General features: G+C 35.1%; 1 protein-coding gene across 1 annotated transcript in view; it reads right to left on the bottom strand.

Moving 5' to 3' along the window:
- Invadolysin (leishmanolysin-like peptidase, invadolysin) overlaps positions 1 to 24,654 on the bottom strand; it is a 256,032-nt gene that overhangs the window by 135,028 nt on the left and 96,350 nt on the right. Inside the window, exon 3 of the mRNA XM_083052517.1 lies at positions 1,451 to 1,551. Within this exon, the coding sequence (XP_082908643.1) occupies positions 1,451 to 1,551 (101 nt within the window). The remainder of the gene's footprint in view (positions 1 to 1,450; positions 1,552 to 24,654) is intronic.

Consider the following 24,654-nt stretch of genomic DNA (forward strand, 5'->3'; position numbering starts at 1 on the left):
TTAATGCATAAGCATCGTTATGGAGTGCTAATGGTAATATCATATACCATCCCGATATTATCTCACACCAGCTAGTACGGAATCGTCGTTTAGCGCAGTAACCGTATCTTTGCTTATCATGTTTCCAGCTATTATAGCCTTAACGCATTACCTTCCACAGAAACTGTGGGAGAAGACGCTAAGAGATGCGGTGGAGATTATCCGCAATATACTACTAAATTTCTCGAGTGCTACCTGAGAGAAATAACCGAAGCGAAAATATCAAAACTTACAGAAAATAATACAAATAATAATAACTCAAAATATACACGCCGTTTCGGCGTGTTTATTCCATTATCGTAGCTCTTTCAAGACGTTACTTGGCAATATTGAAACTCACGATGGAATTTTACGCTAGACAATATCCTCCTTGATTCGAGTAAATTCCTCGAGAGAAACGGCAAACGCGATAAAATAAATATTCGCGATATACACGTTTAAGAAGCATCCTGCAACATTACGGTAATGTTTTCTTTTTTTTTCGGGCGCATTAGAAATAACGTCGCCGCGGCAGCAATTAAGGATAGAAAACTATCTTCGCAAGATGGAAAGAGACGGTGAATTCGTATTGTTCTTTTCACGACGCGAGTAAGCGACAGGTAACTCGAGAACGTCGTACGGTAATGAAAGTATTACGCGATATGGTCGAGCTAATTTCTGCCACCATTTTAGAATTAAGCTACGAAGAAAAATATTTATGGGCACTTTAGTAAATTAGCTTCGCGCAAAAAAGATTCCACCGTACGTTATATAAAATACGTAGCGGGGGGATTAGACACACCCGCTGGAGACGTGACGACAAGATGACGTCGATGAAAAATTTAGTTATTCGTAAGAGGAAAGCTGTAGGCGGATGTAGAAAATTAATTACCACGAGGTAAAGAAATTACGAAGCGTATAAACTCATTGTATGTCGCGAAAATGTTACTTTTCAAAGAGGAAAAATTATTCCTCCGAGTTTTTAATCGTTCTGCAATACGTTATAATCCAACAAATTGAAAGATCATATTATGAAGCTAAAATGTACTTAAAAAAGTTTACATTATTTTTGCAGATGTGTTTCTAAATATTAATCTATTGGCGTTTGTGTCACAAAAATGAAATTTTTATAAAAATTGAGATGAAAAAAGAAATAATTGAGGAAGCTTTCTCTTACGTTGATGCCTCATATTTTATATCATGCAGAACAGAAACATACGAATTTGTATATAAATCAAATTAGAGCTAAATATTCCTTTATTTTCGACTAGTTGGCAGGAGAATGTCGCTTAGGATAATTAGCGCAGTTCACCATGCTTGCGAGGTAAATTCGATTTGTGTCTCGATGTATAGTCGATCGTAACTCTTCGTAATTTCACGCCGACAAATCTTGTTAAATCTTGTAGATCTTGATGAATATGTACCGACTCACCTAAAGACGCTCTCGTCGTAAGATAGCAGGATGCGAACTGGCTGACTAATGCTACGCTTCTTTACTTCGTGCGCCGGCTCGATGTGCACGCCGTGAATTATCTGAGAAACAAAGACGAAATTTGATTAGAATTTACGTAGAATATACTAGGAATATTATACAACTAGACGTACTACAACTCAAGAAGTGTATATAAATTTATTAACAGATACATAGATCATAAAATAATACAGTGTAGTTAAAATAGCCCGATAAAATGTCTGGCTCATAAATACGTCTCTGCCATTTGCAAAAGTAGCGAGGTAAAATAGGCATAATGTTGAATATGTCATTATATGAAATTAGATACAGAACTATCTCTATAAGCATGTATATTTAATATTATGTGCTATAATGAAAAACATGTCGTGACTTACATATGTCATTATTTTTAGGATTATTTTCATTCAAGGATTTTCATTCGGAAAATTATTTTTATACTATCTTTCTACTGCGTCGATTTATTTTTTAATAAATCCCTATTATTTTAAAAACAAGTTTTGTTCACTAAAAATATATTAACATGTACATAATATTTAATATCCAACCATCACCATAATATATTTCAGTTTACGCAACGTTTTTCCATTAGCCATTTCCATTAAAATAAATGGTTCTTTTTTTACTGTTTGTGGACTGTGTAAGTAAAGCCAGTAATGTTTCTGTAAAATCGCACATAAGGACGCGGTATCTTGCACTTAAGAAACTCGAGGTTCAGTATAGGTAGAATGGTCATGAATGCTCACGCTAAAGTCTATTCGCGATAATTGGTCGTCGAAAGTTGAGCTCGTTACCGACAGGTCTTAGTAGAAGATGCGCTAACTATGTTGAATCGCGCGCTGGTATTATGATGCCAGCGGTGCGTGAACCTGATATGCACCTCCTGGGTGAGTTCCAGGTTGCGAATTCTACAACGCGGCGGCTGCAATCTCGCGCTCGCAGGAATAGCAGTTTGCGGCAAAGGCCGCAGCCGCGTTTACAGAGATTATAAGAGGGAAGAGACAGGTGCATAAACTAGATATAAGTTTTGGTTAACTTCAACAACCGTCGTGCCGTCAGTCAGAAGTTGTGAGCGATAGATTCGCGGAACCGAACGGAGATAATGAATAGGAGGAGTGTGAAGGAGGAGTGGGAATTTTAACACAATGGCACATAGCGCGGCAAGCTACATTGTGTGCGGAACAAGACGTACAAATTCATAAATAAGTCGACATCTTCATTGTAAAAATATACGCGAGAATAAATAAATAAACATAACACAAAGCTAATAAAGCTCACAAGTTCACTAATTCTATTATCGGCTATGATGAACTAGAAAAACGTGTTTATCGGTTTAATATATCGATTTAATTTAAGAGTATCTTTAGAGTTCGTATAGCGGATTCGCCGCTCTGTAATGAGCTTTTGCCACAAGAAGGATTTGGCTTGCGGACAGGCCCGACACTTCGTTTAATAGAGCTTCGTGTAATCGAGGAAGGTCACCTTGTGCTCGCCGCCTCGTCGCAATGGGCGGCGTGCTTGTTAGAAATGCAATTATGCGAAGATCCACGTTAAGTTTTAATCCGATCCACTTTTATACTTGCGGAGAGTTCCTCGTCCTGCGCGGAAAGCTCCTTAGTGATAATGCGATATCTTAAGAGGATAGGAGTGGCATTAACTGCACTAGCCAAGGAGCACGGAGAGGACCACGAAGACCGGATCGAAGGTCGAAGTTAACGTGCAGCAACGTTAGGATATCACGTATATAGAAGATAACGGTAACTAAACCACGCGCACACTCCGTCGTAACTTACAAACCACTCTAGCAAATAGTGCTCTCTTAATTATCAAACTTTAGACCGTTCCTAATTTCCATCCTTATACCTACCTCCACGGTCTATCCGCTATAATGCGCGAAAGGACGCGCGTGCCAACGTACACTTCTAAATCCGACCAAAGTATCTTTAGCTTACATTTTATAAAATTTCTACGCTGAAAACGTTTATTCGCATAATGTGTATTTACTTGCTATTATTTTATTTCACGGAAAAATATAAGATATAATAACGCAAAATAAAATGTAGAAATAATTATTAACAATGGAAATTAACGAAACATTAATCGAGCAAATCTAATGTACACGTATAATGTTGCAACTGACCCAGGTAATATACAAAGTACATATAAAGAAAAATTCTATAGATTCATTTAGCATTATGGTATTATTTAATTTAATTGCCTGGCGACTAATGAAAAGAAAATAGCAAGATTAAAAAAATAACAGTGCTGTTGAAAAACAAGAAAAATGGAGCTCCACGCATATACCGCGGAAAAATTTTATATATAAATTTCACATCCATCTGAGTTATTGATCTTAATTCAACAGTAGCCGGAATAGTCGACATTAAGATGATTTCCACAGAGAATCGATATCTCTTCCATAGTCATGTCCACTGGTCGCAAGGGATAGTAATGATAGAAGCGGTACTGGCAAACTGCACGAAGCAATAATATTAAAGTGTGTGGCTACAGCTGTACAACATTGTCTGAGAGATATCATTCCTAAAATATTGATAGAATATCCAGAAAAGTAATATAAGATTTTAAAAAAGAAAAATATAATCTATATGTCACAGAAATTACAATCAATATCTTTTTTACAAATAAAATTTCTAAATATATCTTGTATATATAATCATAAAAAAAATCAAAGAAATATCCAAACTATTTCAAATAAAACTTAAAATTATACATTTAATAATTGCATTTTTATTTAACAAGGAAATACTTGCTATTTAACATTTACTATCTGATAAGAATATCCATTGAGATCCTCCTTTTGCGATAGCATATCGATCGTAGAAACATTAAAAGAATTGCTTAATTTACTATAATTTACTTCTCAATTTCTCTCTTCTTAATTTACTATAATTTACTTAATGTGTACTATAATTTACTATAATTCACTTTTCAAAGAAAATTTGTTTATTACATTTAACAATAAGAGGATAAAAAAGTATCTACTTCGTATATATATTTATTCATTCATATTTTGTATAATTGATTTGAGCAGTCACATTTTATTATACACATATTTATATTTATATTTCGAGAATTAAATTATCAATGTTATATCTGTAACTCTCTGAAAATGTATAATGGAAATATGTACTTTTCATTATTTTCACTGCGTAAATAATGCATACATATATGCGTATGTGTAAATATAATTTTAATTTAATACATTATTTTAATAGTAATAGCTAATTGTAAAAGTTTATATTTTGCGCAGGAACAGCTTGAGGGTAAAATTTCCAATACACGTATGCGTATCGGTATCTCCTTTTCCCGATGAGAAAGTGCCTCGATGCACTTGGATTTATCATATATCTACGCGTCGAAATAGGGACCGAAAAAGGGGGATGAAAAGATCGTGGAAACTAGGCAGGTGGGCAATTTCCGTGGTAGCCGTCTACCGTGATATACCCGTCTCTTTCCGGTCGTACCGCATTTACACGCGGCACGATGAAAATTTTGTGTTTCCTACATATCCCTGCACTTTTGTAGCATTTTTATGCTCGTCCATCTTCACGCGCGGAAATAGAAACGTAAATAACCTAAAATCGATTGCTCGTACTCTGCCTCGAGGCTTAAAATTCTGACGTGTAGCATCAAATGGCGAGGAATAAATTGTTGATTATTACCATTCGCGAATATACCGATTCAAATCCGCATCATCTATTTTACAACGCTGTTCCATTTACATGATGCATAATTTAGCTTCGTCCATTCTCGTCTAATTTTTATTTAATGCTTCAATCGTTATAAAATTTTTTTCACGTATGGTGACATATGTAGAGATACCACGCTGCGATAACAATACGTAGAGTACACAAAAAAAAATCTAAAAAATCAATTGCAAATTACAAATTCGTATTGCACAAAAATCTTATATTATATTGATATAAAAACACAATCTATAATTTTATTAATGATATAGTGTCTCTAAGAATATTTTTAATAAGTTTAAACACAACTGTTTGAAAAAGTCTCGATCGCGAACTTTAATTGTCAATTATTGGGCTGCAAATCTATTCGACGAATTTTCGAAACAATCTGTTCCCGAAAACTGGCGCAATGTAATGCAGTTTCTCCAAGTAGTGCGAGTCACTCGGTCGCCCATCCAACCAGAGGGGGGTCGGAGAATCAAGGAGATTGATCTACGGCGGAAGTTGCGCGCGTGAATTTGAGGACATTATCTGATCGCATGGAGAAAGTAATTTATGGGAGTAGTTTAGCCGCTCGCGATAAAACAAATTCCTCGTGGAAGAATGAACCGAAGAACGCAAGCAAATTCTCGAGATTCCCGGGATCCTTTATTCCGAGTTTTAGGTTCGAATAGCTTTAATTAACTGAATGTAATCTTCAAGTATTGGTGATTGATTGCATTGTTTCTATATAAATGGCTCATGCTTAATTAAATTCTTTACCGTTTCAATTTTCAATATAGTTGAACGGATAATTACAGAATAATAAAATGTATAAAGCTTTTTGTTAGTATGTTCTAAAAAGAGTTCTGGGGTAGATAAAATGAGCATCCGAAGATATGAGAAATTTCATGTTTTTGTTATACAAAAAAATAATTTTTTTATTTCAATCAAAATTAATGAGAATTATATCTTTGGATAGAAAATTTTTAAAATGTTATTCAAAACTTGCGAAAAAATATCAAATTGCTTTTAAGTCGTGGAAAAACTTAAAGATTTGCCGAGAAATCAGTTGCGATTCAAATACAGCAAGTTAAATAGAAATAAAGGTGCAAAATCGACACGATTTTGCGAAACGATTTACGGAAATACACGATTTGTATTTCCTGACAAACGCGAAAGGAGAAAGGAAAATAGCCAAAGTTTGCCTACCAAGAAACAATGCTAGCTCTCGTCAATTAACGGAACGCGCGAGTGAGAGATTAAATGAGCTCTGTTATTTTATCATTTGTAACTAGTTGTTCTCCAACTGCCAGGGTCCTCGCCCGTCGCACTAACTTCCTCTTCCGTTTATTCTGATTGTCAGAAGACAGTCCCTGAACTTTGAAAACACATTGGAGAATAGCTTTTGTGCCAGAGCGCTGTCGACAGCGAGATAAACTTTGCCGCCTATATCTCAATGTGCGTCTTTCAAACGATAAAATTCCATTCCTGCTTAAATTCATTATCGCTTAACAAGGAATTAACATTGCAGATTCGTGCTTCGAATTAATTGATATAGGCGCTAAAGCGTAGGAAGCTAAATATTTTTTAACGGAGCTATTCGTGTGCAAATTCAACTGGCGAGATAGCGATAAAAATCCTGACTCGACCATCGGGGCGGATTAATGTCCTTGCTAGAGAAAACTCCTTTCGACAGAGTTGGGACACTGAAAATAGGGGAAAAGACACGTCCGTTCGAAATGAGATTTAAGAGAGAGATCGCGGGGAGAGGGAGGGGAAGGTACGGGAAATCCTATTTCTCTGCGGCGCGCAGGCTCGGCAAAAGCTTCCCTCGTACAATGGAGAGCGGTTACGGCGACAGAGAGTTTGAAACCGGACTAATTGTTGTCCGAGACGAGGTAATTCCCCTGCTTGACGCCACGGCAGAAATCCCGGTAATTGCGATCCACTCGACTTTTTTTTTCCACCATCTACCCCCGGCCTTCGCGTGACGACAAATCGAATGTGCGAGCCGACTTCCATCAGTCATCATCAGGCCTGTCCGATACCGGATAATACCAGACGCCAGACAAGACGCGCAAGTACGCGGAATTATGCGCTCTCGAGTTTCTGTCATGATCATAATGCTGTGCAGTGGAAGCTGTCCGAAACACCGCAAGCATTATTGCGGCACGAATCGGAACGTGCTAGTCGACGTAATACATCAATTTCGCTTTTACATTGCGAACAGCACTTAGGTCGGGAAAATTTACGTCATACGATATCGCGGGCCGCGTTGAAATACGTGTTCAGTAGTTTCGGATGTCACTCGATACGGCATATCTGAAAACGAATCTCTAGAGTTTATTGTTGTGAAATACGTTTGACGTGTCGTGTTACCTATTTTAATCACGCATTTCTCGCAGAGTGCGGTGGAAGCGTTGGAGCTTTACGTTCGATATGTTTAGTTTCCTAGGGAAGGAACGGTATATTATGGAAATTAGGAAGAGAAAAAAATACATGGAGAGAGAGAGAGAGAGAGCATTGTGATTTACGCAGGACAATTATCGATTATTCCGAGTTTTCCAACTGCAAAATGTAGTTCTGATAAAAGACAGACGTCGTTGAGAAACTTTAGCACGGTTTAAGATTAAAAAGTTTTATTCTTTCAAATGAAAAGACGGGCGCACAGGAGTACAATTATCTCATTGAAATAAAGTCAAGCTAAAGAAAAACGTAAGAAAAAGAAAGTTCAAAACACATATATTTGTAGAGTTTCCTTCAAAGCAAAGACTAACTCTTGATCGGAGAAATTTAAATGTTTCAAGTTTCGTAATTTAATGGTAATATATATAAATATGATACATTTCTTAACATTGTAAAAAAAAAGTAATCAAAATAATTCCTATTTCTTATAAAAATACTTTTTATTCCGCATCGAAACTTTTAGGATTGCACCTATGTATACAATAACAGCTACAGCTGATCAAAATTACGAAAATGATCAAATTTATTTTACGCTTTCAATGTCAATTTATTTTACGCTTTCAATGTCAAGAGAATTAAGAAAGAGTTATATTCATCAATTATGCGTTAATATTCATCAATATGCGAAATTAGAACGAATCGAATGAAAACTCCGAGGGGTAAACCGCTGACCAAAATTGTGTACACCAATGCCTACTAATGCCCAATTATTGGGCATTACTGTACCCTAGTAATGCGTAATAATGCCTAACCTAACCCTAACCGCTTATAATAAACATGAAAATTTCTCTAAATTTCAAGTATAAAAAATATATTATTTATGAGGCGCATTGGACGAAAAGCTCGAACAAAACAATTTCTGTTCTAAAAAAATAATGACGTTAATTAATAGCTAATAAAACCCGGCTAGTAATGCCCATTAATGTACACCAATGCTCACTAATGCCCACTAATTCCGCAAATCTGTACACCGCAAAGCCCTCAGCGGTTTACCCCTCGGAAAACTCCGTCCTAAATTTGGCAAAATTTGTGCCTTCCACGTTTCCGATCTCTCGTTTCTCGTATAAGCTCAGTAAAAATTTGAGCATGCATTTGGGAGGTGTAAGCACTTTTAGACACTACGTGTACGTAGAAACGATTGCTTGTACGTGGAATCTTTTACTATTGGGAATACGGAAGAGAAGATGTCGTTTCCCCCTTGTGCCGTTGCTGCAAAACGTGGGTATCATGTAAAAGCATTTCGGCGAAACCAGACTCCCTAGTCGTAGCTTATTTAAGAATCGCGACGTTGTGCGATTGAATATTTCGCATTTTGAAAAAAAGAGTGCGCCATGCAAAACTATCCTTTAAATTTCACGCGAATAATCAGGTTTTCAAAGTCAGCAAACCGTTGCGTTACCACTGCGATGCGGTAACATTCACGATTTTTGGATTAGCGGGGATTGGGAATACCGAATTCCCATATAACCACAAATAAATGGCTATTGCATTTTGTACAGCTCCTTCATGAATATGCAACTGCATTGTTATCTGCAGAATTATAGCTAGCAATTTCTATAGCCACGCAAAATGGGTTATCTTGATAGTTATATCGCTTGCCAAAGATATCGATAAGTAATGCGAATGTATGTATTTAAATATAGTATGCATTCGCTGTTTATATGAACTTATTAGCTTGTCACATACACAAAAATAATTTAAAATATATATACTTTATATTAATTTTCATATATAAATAAAAATACAAAGTATATATTTATTATATAAACTTATTAAATAAACGCACATATTTTTATTTAAACACTTTTTAATTGTGACAATTCTAATAGCCACAGAAATATAATGTATGAAATAATAAGCTAAATATATACAAATGTATATCTCTTTCTATTGCAAAATTAATCGTGCAGCATACGAAAAGCATCATTTTGAGCTACTTTTCCTGATGTGTTAACAATTAATGCAAATAAAAAAATAGAGACTTAATTAAATGTCTAGACTGTAAACATATTTTGCTCGAAAAGATATAAGACATACATTTTAAAACATATATCTAATACATTTACTCGAAAAGTAAATGTATAAGATAATAAATAATAATGAATGAAATTACAATACATTTTTCTCGCTTAAAATAAATTTTATAATTTAATAATTTAAATAAATATTTTTTGTGCTTTAATAAAGCTATCTCTCTCGTAAATAATGCTTATGTAGATTCGGTGTGAAAAGACTATCCGGAAGTTTCGACAGAAACTGAATTACATATACCATCGCCTGACATTAACATGATTTCGATATCCATTATAGTAGCGTGTAAGGGAAAAAAGGGTGGCTCGCTTTCGCGATAATATCGTAGCGCGTACATGACTAGGGTTCGTTGCACTCGCGTGTCTGATATTTCCTGTCGTACAGAGTTATTTTAGCACATCACTAAAAAATTGCATAGTTAAGTAATCGCTTAGTTATAAAGTAATAGACTGTTGCTTCTATACCTGCCTTTTTATATAGGATCTCATTTTTTAATATTATCGTTTTGTAACGTATAATGCATAATGTGAAGCAGTTTTTAAACGAATAATAGACGAAATGTAAATAACAATAAACATATATATACACGCTTGAAAGTTAACTCTGGAAAAACTGCGCTTTAATCATTACAAGCGAAATGTCCGCATTTAGCCGTAGTATACTATAATCTTCCCATTTAAAAAAGAGCTTTTCTGCAGAAAAGCATCAGCGAAGCAAAAAATGAGGAAAATCTAATTAAAGTACGGGAAATCAAATACACACAGCGAAGAAAAGCGGTCGACTATTCTGCCTCTGTTATTTTCTCCGGTTTCACATTTAACATACTGACACAAAGTGTGGTTCCGAGGTTAAATGCAAGATCTCGTGCATCCATACAGATGTAAAATGCACACGCCCTATATACGTTCATCAAAATAATATCGATTTCGGAACTGATACGCACACACGCGACGCACAACCCAATTCTCGAATTACATCCAGAAAGATCAAATAACATTTCGTGGCGCGATGACAACCGCTAATAGCGTATTCGCGATGCGAATTCGCTCTGACGTATTTACTATCCTTGATTGATGTTCGACCGAATACACGACGTCGTCGCTCTCTCTCTTTCTCTCTAGATCTTATGCGAATTGATTCCGCAGGCACTTCGGTTACGTTTATTACCCTCGATAGTACTGCATGAGGATATCTCTCGCATTCATGATCAGATACGTGCACGATGCCTTATCTGACACAAAGCCACGCACATGAATACGGAGTTGCGACGGTTAAACGTCTACACGTCGTAGTGTGATCAACCGTGTTTTCGACCTTACGTACTGGCAAACATGCATTATGCACGAATGGCATGAACGTGCGATGCATAATACGATGTGAAAGGGAAGCACGAGCTTAAGGGTGAGTCAACCCGATTTTTATAGAACTCATTGCACACATCTTCAATTGCAGCCGAGATCTTTCCCCATTTCAAATTTATAATGCATAATTTTGTGACACGAATATTTCGGATGAATGTTTCTACACGACAAGTTTGCAAGAGACATGCAATTTTTGCATTACATTATAATCGAATAGGTGACAATAAATACAGATTATTATTACTCGTAATCGTGTTTCGCAAGAAACTTCCGTCTCATATCTCTTTTATATATATGTTAATGTATGTTATGAAATTAAAAAAATATTATTCTTATATAAGACAAAATAATAATGCAGAAAAAAATCTTATCAAGAAGAGCTTCGACAGAAGAACTGCTTTATATTACCTTTCGCGCTTAATTTGCAATTTCGTAAAAGCGAACATAGAGACAGTTAGATAGAAAGCGAAAGTTCTTTATGCTGGATCAGCTTCATCAAGCGCACTGCACAATTGTTTCTGTCGGTAAATAATATGTGCAACAGCCGCGTTGTCTATGTCAAGGCGAGCTAATTAGCCGAGCAGATAACTGAACCAACTATAGACACGGAGGGACCTTGCTCACGTCGGGAATCCATTATGCAAGACATTGCAACCGGTACTAACGAACTAATTTGCTTCGCATCGCATAAAGTGAAAGAGACATAAAGATAGGATAAAGGAGAACACGGACGCGTACATATCCCTACTATAAGTGCGCAGTTATTAGACTTTGCGCGACAGGCTAGACTGGAGTAAAGTTAATTGAATCGGTAGGTTAAAGAGGAGATCTATCTTGGAAAACGTAATAAATGAAATATTAAGAAAACGTTAATGTCTACATAAAAAATTCGGAGTTATGTCTTCAAACGCAAGAAAATATATATATATATTCTTATAAATAACGTATAAAATAATTTATGCTCATGTCTCAATAAAATTATTTTAGTTCGACGAAGTTGACTTATAACTGTGTCATAAATTTTATAAAATAATAGTATAGAAGAAAAATAGAATGTTATAATTATTAAAATAGAATGATATGATAATTATTAAAGCTTAAATGCAATTTTAAGAAATTTTTTGTTTCGTATATTTTTAAAAAAGATCAAAGATAAAAGGTTAAAGAAGAGATCTATCTTGGAAAACGTAATAAACGAAATATTAAGAAAACGTTAATGTCTACATAAAAAATTCGGAGTTATGTCTTCAAACGCAAGAAAATATATATATATATATTCTTATAAATAACGTATAAAATAATTTATGCTCATGTCTCGATAAAATTATTTTAGTTCGACGAAGTTGACTTATAACTGTGTCATAAATTTTATAAAATAATATTGTAGTATAGAAGAAAAATAGAATGTTATAATTATTAAAATAGAATGATATGATAATTATTAAAGCTTAAATGCAATTTTAAGAAATTTTTTGTTTCGTATATTTTTAAAAAAGATCAAAGATAAAAAATATTTAAATATATATAAAAGATATTATTCTATTGTCTCGTCTGTGAAAATTATATTTTTATCCGAAAAACATTTAATATTTATCTATAATAAATTAAAAAACAAAAAATAATATTTTAGGAACGTAAACAACTCGATCACTTTTAGAAATTTGAGTTTGATAAATAACGGGAATAATTTAAGATATTTTTCGCGTGTCGTGGGTAATATAATTAATTCGTTTTCACATAACCTTAACATTTTTATCGTTTGAAAATTTTTGTCAAAAATTTTTGTGGTTAATCCCGCTTATCCTATTGCTTAGAGGGTAAATTTTCAGACGCGCACGTCGCGGCGAATTCGTAGCAAATTGTGCAGCGTGAGCCCTAAATAAATTTCGCGTCGTGGGGCTTTGTGCTCTGACACGACAGGGAATTCCCGTGTGCATGTGAGTATATGTAGGTGTATATACGTTTCTAGAGAATGTTACAAGGTATTTCGGGCAGATGCTCTTTCGGTCTGGTTGCGCCCTACTCGCGAGCTTCGAAGTCAAACTCGAAATGCTTTTCAGTAAACCGAGATCTACACCCGGTTCATTCAATTTGCAAAAATCTCTTTTTGTAATATTCTATTTGATAGCTCAAATAAGTGATTCGATTATTTATCTGTAAACTATTTTCTTATAATATATTTTGTTGGACATAAATTTTCTCGAAATAAAAAATGTTAATTGATTTAAAATAAAAACAATAAAAAGTCTTAGATAAAGAAAAACATTAATATCTTTATATAGCATTCGCAGTTATGGTCTAATTCAATATAGATTTTCTGTTCATCATGGATTGTGCTCATGTCAAAATTGTTGAATAATGAAAAATCTGCATATTCAGATAACTATCTGACATATACCAAATCAATTCACTTTAACATCTAGCAACAATCTATATCTGATGCTTTAATTGTTTGCCCTTAAATAATGAATGTATTTGTTAAAGAATTCTCAAAATAAAGTGACGTACTGTTACATTAAATTATTATATCCTTCAAGAGAAACGTGCTCGATATGCTTGATAATTTTCTTGCAATAGTTTTAAAACTTTCAAGAGACCGAAAAATATGCTAGAAAATTTTAAAAAGTAAGAGATCTGTGATACCCAAGAGAAAAAGTTCTTGTCGCTGAAAGCACAAATTAACCACATAAAAAAAGTTATGAAATTTCCAATGTAATATGTATGGTATTGATATACACGCGCGCATATGTGTGTAAAATATATACACATATACTATATCGTTGCTCATAGCGTATATTAAACCACTACTCGACAATCTAGTCGCCACCTCCGCCTCCTTCAACTTGGCACGATGTGATCTACACGTAGCAATATTGCACCACATGCCGTGAATTCTCTCAGAGCCATTTCGCCTAATCGAGACGGCGGTACCATGCGCCGCTCGTAGTTGCGATCGCCGAAGTAGCCCCGTAGTTGGCTAGTGACCGTTAAAAGGTAGACTGTAGACGACACGACGGGCTGAAGGGTGTTTGGACAGGCAACCTTACGTTGCCGCCGCAACGCAGTAAATGAAACCGCCAAGGGAGAAATCATTTACCCGAAAGATAGTTGTCAATAAGGATATTAAATTTTTATTGTAGCAATATATAGCTGTCAAATTTTATACATATATAAACAAATTTAACTTCTTTTTCTACATAACACACGTCTATTATGAAAAGATTCTTAAGCGTCGTAACATTGTCACTAATTTTATTCCGCTAACTTAGTTTCAATATTCAGAGAAAATAGAACGCATATATAATTCATGATGTATATTATTTTTACATCATCTATAGTTTATATCTGTTAAATTAATTTTCATTGATGGTTTTTTCCCCCCCCAAGTTAAAGAACATATAAATGTATATATTTAAAGTCTTTAGCAAACATATTTAATATTCAAGCAATGTGTAATGTTAAATATAAATAACTTGTTTAAAATATTTGATATGAGAATAATTTAAAATAATAATTTTCAATCTTTTTATATATGTTTTTTATTTCATTCTTATCTGCAGATTACAAAAATTCAAAGACTTAAAACAAAAAGTTTAAAAATTTTTTAATATTTAACTCTTAATAAAAAAACATTATATGTGAAAAATGGTATATTTTATCAATTTTTATCTCAGACAGACAGGCGCATAAAAATTTAATCTTTTAGAAACGCAGCTATATTCTGTGTAAGAACATAATATATTCTATATATAATATATAGTATATTAGAGTATATATGTATATATAAAATAAGAGCTTTTCGTATATACCTATATGAAAATAATGTATATATATTTTCATATCTGTATATGAAAAGCGCTAATTATATTCGATCGAATCTCTTCGACCTTGGCCAACCCATAATTCATTGATTGATTTATATGATTATAATCCTCTTGCTAATTCACCGCATATATTACAGGATTAGGATCGCGCAGTCTAGATCAATCCAGGACCTTTGAATTGACAAAGATTGTAACAGCGTATACAGATATTTTTACATCGATAATAGGTGTCAATTCAATTAGTATACAAGATGACAGAATATTTGATAATTAATGGGCGACATTATTCATAGGATATGTCACATGTATCAATAAATACTTTTTAAACAAATGTAACAAGTATGTATGTACGCGTAATATAAAAATTTTTAAAAATACGTATTGTCGACAATGATCAATGTTCCGACATAAAATCGCTCATTTAAATTAACAAGGCTGTAGAAAAGCTGATTTAATGAACAATGATGGGATGACCGGTCACCGGTCAATAACCCTGACGATGCATTCTATGTTAAGTTAGAGAGTTAATCAAACGTTAGGCTAGTACCATAAATTTCTCTCTGGCCAGCGTGGAAAACAAAATTTATTGCCTCACGTAGATCGATCGCCTGTCTCGAGACCAAATGGAGTCTGAAATTCTTCCGCAGCCGACTGAAAAAACAAGATTTACGATAATTGGATTTTGTAATTCCATCGCTCTTGATTCTAAACTGAAATCCAAAATTTCTTCCAACCCAGACAAATCCGATTTGCGGTAATTAAGTCCCGGAAATTTCAGTGACTTTAAAATAGAATCCGATTTATTTCATTTAAATATGTGCTTTAGTTTAAAAAATATAAATTGTGATAGTCAACTTTAATTTGAATAAAACGGACGCGACACAAGAAATAAAATAAAATATTCAATACATGTATCATCTTTCGGATCGAAATAAATGTGCACATGTATAAGAGAAAAGAAACAAATTCGATACTACTTTTCTCGCAATAGATACACTTCTGGCAATAAATGTTTAAAATTCACAATACTAAAAATATCGGAAATTATTGGAAAAGATCTGGTACGAAGAACGTGTCCCGGAAAGCTTAGGCGTTTTTTTTTTTTTTTTTTTTTTTAAGTTACGGAACGTGTCAATAGCAAATAATCTGTGGCTCGTTCATAAACTTTAAATTCACATATAAAACTGCGCGTATCAAGAAAGTAATGGCCATCAGAGGCACGAACGCTTCGGCCGATCCCTCGAAACCGTAGCAATCCTCCTTCTCACCAAAGTCGATTTCAACCGGAAAGTCTATCGCCTACCTTTTTGAGTATGCAATGCATCTCCGATATTACGAGTCCTTGCTCGTCCGGTTCGCGGCTGACTGACGTTGTTTATACTATGAATTATGTAAAAGTGGTTTATATATAGTTCCCTCACCCCGTTTCACATACACACACAATACATCAAACGGTAAAAAGCTCTATGACCGCATTATTTAAGGGTCCGCGATGAGATGCACTTTCGCGAAGCAGTCTTGCATCATACTGAACGGTTAAAGCCCACCTGGGTCCCGAAATGCAGTTATAACACAGATGCAATATCTTCTCCCAGAAGGATAGAAGTAGCTGATAAATTTAAACGATTCGCTTTGAACTCCTTTTGTTATTGGATTTTGCCAATTAAATTGTTAATTCTTACGATTCTTTAATATGATTTATATGTGAATATTAAAGCTAATAACTTATTTACTTTTTTATAATATTAGATTAAACTACTTTTCCTAATAATCCCTCTCTGTTTGTAAATAGGTCAGAATACAATAATTATTAGAAAGCATTTTCTTGATCTTAATAATGTATGTGTTGATCACGAAAATGGCATGCTACTGAACTTTTTATGTCACAGTTAATCTCTATTAGACTAAAGGTTAATGTTCCTTGAGGGAATCATTCTTGCAAAATGACCGTAGAATTTGCATTATTAACCACTCCTCCCTCTCATTCCCCCCTTTCTCTCTTTCTCTCTGTCTGTCAGAATTCTATAAAAAGCTAACTATAAAATGTCAAAATTCATTATTTAATTCTTCTCTCTCCTTTAATTTGTGCAAAAATAAATTTGTATTTACATATATGTATGTATGTATATGTAATATGTTTAATAAATTACAAAAATGTCACACAGGTAAATAAAAAAATTAATTAGGCAGATGAGATTTCCGATAAAACTAATAATAACCACTAGGGAATTCAATGCAAATATCAACAATATAAAACAATATTATAGTCATGCAAATTTCTCAATGAGATTTTAACGCTAAAACGACAAATAAGTTATGTCAATCTGTATTAGAGTTTGCAACGAGTTCATTTGCCACTCTGTGAGTAAGTACACAATACAATACATCACAGAGCAAAGAAGACAATACTAATAAATCAAACCTGACTCGAAGTTTAACATCATTCGTGTTTACTGGATGAATGTCAGTACATCGGAAACCTTTTATCTCCATTATCGCGATGGTTAATGTTTCTATAGGATATCGATTTAACTGGGAATCGATGCGGTTGTAAGGTTACTAAAATTCGAAATTTGTACAAGTGTCTAACACTCTTGTTTGGTTGATCGTGGTCGATTACAACCACGGGGGCGAAAACATTACACGCAATGTGTCGTTCACATGTCTAACATGCACGCACGCATTGCGTGCGTAAATTCACACGAACCATACATCTACATTTGCAATTGTTCTCACAGGATATATATGAAATGCTACATACACACAATAATAGAAAAAAATAAATATTTTATCAAGTCAGAGTGTTTCTATATATCGGAGTATTATTATAAATTTGTAATTAATATTAAAATTTATGTACAGTAAAAAAGAAGCAACGTTTTTTATTGTTCACTGATTATCTCGGTAAGTAAAAATAATACAGCAAGTTACAATAAAATATAAATTCTGCGATTTTATCATTTTGCATTAATTTCGATTCAAATGCAATTTGCAAAAAGACTTACAGGCGAAATGCCCGTTCGTTCGTAAATGCTCGATTCCAATTATAATCATGATTTCCCAGATGAAATAAAGTAAATGTACATTTCTATGTGTGTTTTTTAAGTACTTATTTATTTTGCGAGATATAGTGGAAAGAAAGATTTTACACCATTAGATTATAGAACAATGACAGTGTAAATATATATATTGCAAATAGTGCCTTATTTTTGCTTGTTTATATTCGACTATTTCGCGATTTTTGCTCCTATTTGCGAGGCCTTCAAGTGACAGAATACGACTTGCATGGTGCCAAGCGTGGCAATCGATGCTCAGGCACGTCCGCCGGACCCAAACCACCCCAATCTGGCTGGCAGTCGCCAACCTGACCAAACAACAGTCTCCAGGTCCCGTATAAATTAAAGCAATTTGCATGTCACGCGCGCTCACGGGTTCCAGACACGAAATTTGGCGCGGTAGAAACGGCCAAGACCGAATGTCGTTAGTCGAACAATCTAACCATTTCTGCCGTCTGGTCCCGTACACGCACGACAATATTGCTCGAAATTTCCAGCTACAAATAGAATGAAAATAGAAATTAAATGCATGTGATGCATCGTATAACAAATCTCTTTACTTATAAATCCATCACAGTTAAGCAATTTGCATAAAACAATCTCTGCTAGTTTTGATGTCCAATTATAACTGCAGAAACATACGAGATTACATTATGATTGCCATATATGTGTCATCCTCTGTAGCTACACTATATGTATATTCGTCATAAGTAATAAAAGATGAGTCGAGTCAGACATGGTAAATAATATTTATGTTAGAATCTCGTTAACTCATGTAGTTATTTAAAAACTCATTTTAAATAATTTATAATTCGCGACAAATTTCATGACAAAATCTATAAAATAAAAAATATTGAAAATAAAATATACATACACATATTAAAATTTAAAATATGCAACATATATAAAATTACAAACAGTTCTATCTTGAATTTTGTCGCGAATCGTAGATCGTCTAAGATAAATTTAAAATAAAAAATAAATTATGTATATAACGTAAAAATAATTTAATAGATATTCGTCGTATTTAAGAATCCCTTCGCTTTAAGCGACGTCCCTTCCCTAATGTCTCACCACCTCATTTTACCCTATTCCGCCCCGTTGTACGTTAACTCTCCGCGTCCATGCACGTCGTATCTGTTAATAATGTCACAGGCCGACCTCTGAGCTCTCTCCCTCTCTCGCGCCCCAGCACCTGACACCGACGGCGCTCGTAGGACGGCCCGAAACAACCCTGCGGACCTCACACGGACTGCGTTACGTTCCATTATGCACGCCGGTCGATTCTGCTCGAGCGATTTAACATGCATTAACTTGTAAACTCGCGACTTGCCGTGTACTCGATAATGCAGCCACCGAAGCCGTCAACCCGCGTGGCGACGGGACGCCTTTTACAAGAGGCACCACGGCATCACGGATCGACGTCCTCCTGTTCTCTCTCTCTCTCCCCCCCCCCCCGCAACTCTCCTCGACTCCGACAAGTCCACACATTGACATCCCGCACATTGGCGTTCCATCTGCCATCCAGAAGACTTCCCGAGCTTTTGATAATACATTATTAATGAGCCGAGCGGAGAATCGCGAGTCTCGATTCTTCCGAATTCTGATTTTCCGGCAAAGAACAGGAATAATATTTAAATAATTATCGGCGCACATGAATTCTCCGCGGCTGAAGAAACTCGCGACGTTCCCTCGATTGCGTATTCATGATAAATACTTGTCGTGATTAAAAGATGCCATTTAATAAGAAAAAAAAAAAATTTTAAACTTCTCTATATATTTAATACTTTTCCGCTAAATATTATTATAAATAGGTCAGAATGAGAAATTCTCAGTATAAAAATACATGAAAAACTGACTCTACATATTGTGTCGAATAAAAAAAATCTATTGAAAACCGATCTGTATGTAATGTATCATATCGTATTTGTATATATGTATTTTCGTTTCCAGTAGTATAGTGCATATGCAGTACAATGCGTATTATGTGTCATATCAATTAGTTTTCACAATAAAATGAAACTGGAATATGAATTTATGATAAAGAGTGTATTGTGAATTTGATTGCGATGTTCATATAAAAACTTGATACTTTAGAAGAATTATGCATTGTAAAACTCTTCAATTGTTAGTTTTCTTTATTCGAGTGAACTAATAACCTATCCTCTGTTATCAATATTTCGTAAGCCAATTACATCAAATAATTTTTACTTCGGAGCTTTGAGAATATATAAATACATTTCGCGTATATCCCTTATAAATCTCTCTCCTACGATATAAAGCAATTTCTTTTTTTCACAATAAACATGTAAAGAATATAAAGCAACAGCGATCCTTTCGCAAACACAAAGAGAGACAGATGTACAAATCGCATAAAATCTATTCAGTTAAATTTCAAGCCGCACAACTATGTTAACGACTCTTGTCGTTGCTCACGATGAGATTGAAAAAGTTACCGCGTCCCCTTGGGCGTTGAGCGACAGAGTAGTCGAAAGGGATGTTAATCGACGGCTCGGGCAGGATGCAATTCGAACATTTGGAAAGTAGATGAAGAAGAAAGCCGGAGGAGAGAAGAGAGAGAGGGTGAAAATATACGTGACGAAAGAGAGACGAGAGGCAGTGCAATGGCCGCATAAGCGAACACGTTGGTATGGGTGACCATTCAAATGGAAGCCTCTCCCACTTCTCCCTTTTCCCTCGCTCGCCATTCCCTACCCTGTTTCAAGTGGTCAGCCCTCGGCAATCGTCCGGCGAGCGAGCGAGCGCGCGACTCGCAATCTGTCCCTCGTCGAAAATCACCGCGGAAACAAAGTAAAAGCTCCCTCCGGAACCTCGTACCACAGAATTCCTAATCGAAACTATGGGCCGTAGTCGGCGGACTACGTGCACGGAGAATCGAGCGGATAATCGATAATCCGATGCCAAGCAAAATCGAAAGGCGTAAGGTGCGATAATTGCGAATGCGAACGCAAACACCGGTAATCACTACTGCGCGGAAGCTGTTTAAATGCATTTTGCACAGATGTATTTTGCACAGATGCATTTCGAAGATATATTTCTCCCAGTTCTTCAGAGCAACTCTATCGGAGGGACAGAGCTTCTTGATTTGAACGATTGAGTTAAAAAAAAGAAGCGAGATCTCTTCGTCTCTTCTCGAAAGAGAAGAAACGTCTTCTCACGTGTTTAACCAGAATTCGAAATTCGACGATTCGAAGAAGATCGAAAGAGAAGAAATAGCCAGGACGAGGGAGTCACTCGAGAAATTACTCCCGCAAGATAACAGTCGCGGCTCTCTCGAGCGATCTCAACGAAGACCATCGTGGTTCGCAGCCGCAAAACTATTTTCCGATAACGACCGACACTCGCTTGGTGAGGTACATTTGTTCCAGACTCGCACCCTGATTGCGCGGGATGCCCATTTTCCCCGGATGCATATTTTATCCCACTGACAGATTTATTGCCGGCATGGTTATCCGGCTGCGCCAGCTTCTTCCTCGATTTTATTGTTTTTATTTTTGTGTAGCTGTAGAAATCATGTCTCTTCGATTGTCACTGCGATGCCGCGCGACAGCCGGATACGGAGTAGGTACATTATCAAACTGTTCGATGACGAATAGCGTTACGCTTCACGAAACGAAAGATTAATTTTTTAGTGAAATAGAATGGCGATTTGCGATCTAAAAATATCGAGAAAATTAAACATAACAGGAGAATTTATTCTGCAAAGTTTTCAGCATAAAATAAAACTAGCGTTGTATGTATAGTCGATATAAATTATAAATCTATACTACACTCGAGAAAAAGTTGTTAAGGTAGTTAAAATTTAGGCAGCGTATTCATATTGTTATCTGAATTTGTAAAAAAAAAAATATGTATATATATACATATATATTTCATTTCTACTAAATAGTAATGTGAAAAAAAATGTCTCATCTTAATTGAGAATTTTTGATAATATCATAATACTATCATAATCCCTGGGTTTATTCTTAAATGCCAGAACTCTATAATTTATTATTACGAACTGTCGCGAGAATTATGATACATGGTTGTACAAGAGTTTCATATGTTCCGATGTTTTTCCCAACTTTTCTGCCACTTCAACGTAGATATATTATTCTGCAACAGAAATATCTTCCTCGCGCGTTTTCTCTCAGTCGAAATCGATATACGTTATTTGGCGCAAGAATTATTTCATCAACAAATACAAGCATAATTGCACAAATGAAATGTTACTCAAGTCAATTTAAAATATTCTTTTTTTTACGGTTATCTTTGTATCGTATATGACCTAGATTTCGGTACGTTCGCATATTATCTATCTGCAGGCGGTCACAGTTTCATAACGTTGGTATTGTGAAAAGTGCATAAATGTGTGCGTATATTTGCACCGATAAAATCCTAAATTCCAACCAAGCTGTCGAACCAATTTCAACGGAATTTCAATAGAATTCGACAAAAAATAGTTCTCACTTTAATTACTATGCGCATAAAGTCATCAATGTGTTCGAAAATTATGAAATTATTACATATTGAGTTTATAGAAAAAATCTTGTAAACAATGTTGTTGTTTTTTCATTACAAGTAAATTACTTTTATATGTATTATTTTATAGAATTCCGCATACACATTTTGTAATAATTTTATTACATTGCTATTATTTTTTCAAGGCGTGTAAATAAAATAATAGAAAAAATAATATTTATTTCACAAATATACATACACAAAATTGAAATGTTTATTTTCATTTTATACAAAACGCGCGCTACTTTTATAAAATTACTTAAAATACATTGAAATATTAAATTTTAAGTACGGAGTAGTATGTTATGATAATATTATGAAAGTACGACAGTAGCTATTGGATACGATAAGAGTTTGGAAACGTTTCTCTAAAATACAGATGTGTGTATAAGAAATAACAAAGTATTTTCCAGTTCCTGAACATGTGAGTAGTTTCAACTTTTGGCGAACGAAAGCAGGCAAGTAGTAATGCTTGCACGTATGTCTTCTTATTGCAGAGCTCCTTTCCAATCACTCGGACAGCACCACATACGATTCTTACGTGCAGCGATCTACCAACATACCTTGCGCACGTGCAAACAACCTCATGGTGTCTCAGTTCATCGAACGTGGAAAGGATACGGGATAGAATCACGTAAAATCACATAAAATCACGAAACTATGTGCCCAATAACGAACACGGATATTTTCCACAGAAGAATTCGCGTATAATCCAAATATGCTACGGAGAGAAAAGTTACAAAAATAAAAACTTTGAAACAATTACTCTGTCGCGCGGATAGCCACATAAGAATCTGTTCGATAAGAGAGACATATGTTTCTCTTTTTAGATTTTTATCTAAAAAAAGGCAAAAATTGTACGCGAGCACAGTTGCAATTAAAGTTCGAAAAAAAAAAAAAAAAAAAAATCGATATAATCTGAAATGTAACAAACATTACTTCGAGTATTAGTTGCTTTGCAAGCGAGTAAATTACTTCTGAATGACAAAAAACGTAATTCAAGAACGCAACCACCTCTCCTCACTCCAGGAATACCGCGTTCGTATAGCGTTTAAAATAGTTTCCAAGTTCCACAAGATATTTCGAGCAGAGCGCTTGGCACATCGTAAATTAGATTCTATTCGTTCACGCACGCAAGTATTGATTATAGAGCCAGCCTCGCACGCTCAAGCCCACTTCGGTTTGCCCAAACACACCCTTCGTGTTACAATGTTCCGGCCACTCCCGACCACAGGAAGCTTCTATCTCCACAAAGCATTGTGATTTGCTCTATATGTTGTGTTTACGTCGCGGATCGTGTGAGGTTATTTATGAAGTTACTGGTCCATTTTTTCACAAGTCTCATTGTGCTTCTCTTATGGATAAGATATGGTTATAATTCCCACATTCATAGCTTAACTCAAACAGCTTCACCATATATTTCGGTAAAAAAATGCAAACCAAACTAAAGAATCATAAATATGTAAATGATGCGAGACGATGATAAATGTTACACTTGAATTTCAATACATTGCCGGGCTCAATATTTCATTGCACTCTTGCTCCTTGAAGGATTATCAGATCTTGGGATATTGATGTCGGTTCTATCGCGAATCTTTCATTTCTTTTGTCTGATAACTCAAAATATTATTGATGATAATATTCAAACGTATATCTTTAAGACAGAGATGCATGAGTCGCGTCTATAAAACTAAACTCTTATTAATCTTAATCCAGATAATGGAATAATAAAAACAATCGATATATAAGAAGCAAATGAGTTCACTTTTATCTAATATCGACCACAAAAAACATATTTACAATATAGTTAATACGTTAAAGCACGATTGCACAAAATTAGTGCGACAAATTAATTTTTTCTCTTCTCCGTTTTTCTTTTTTTTACGGTCTCCATACATTGATGAGGGAGGAAAAGTCGCGAGGGAATTGGAAAGGTCGAGAGAAAGGGATGCATGCGCATGATTGGCGAGAAAATGAGTTACGTACATTTGTAGAGAGACATGTTTTATCGCTATGTTGGACCAAGAAATTGGGATAGTGTACGGTATAAATTCGCATTCGATGGCGGCATTATTTGACGTCGATGTAATATGTGGGAATATGGCGGCGAACCGCAAAGTACGGAATGACATCGAGAAGGAAGAAAAAGTTGGGAACGAGAGAGCGCGCGAAGGGCGGATTTTTCTCCGTTCGTGTTACGACGCTCGACTACGG

This window comes from Prenolepis imparis, unplaced genomic scaffold (genome assembly GCF_030444845.1).
Source record: "Prenolepis imparis isolate NDT839.2.m4 unplaced genomic scaffold, iyPreImpa1.0 SCAF_1, whole genome shotgun sequence".
NCBI lineage: Eukaryota > Metazoa > Arthropoda > Insecta > Hymenoptera > Formicidae > Prenolepis > Prenolepis imparis.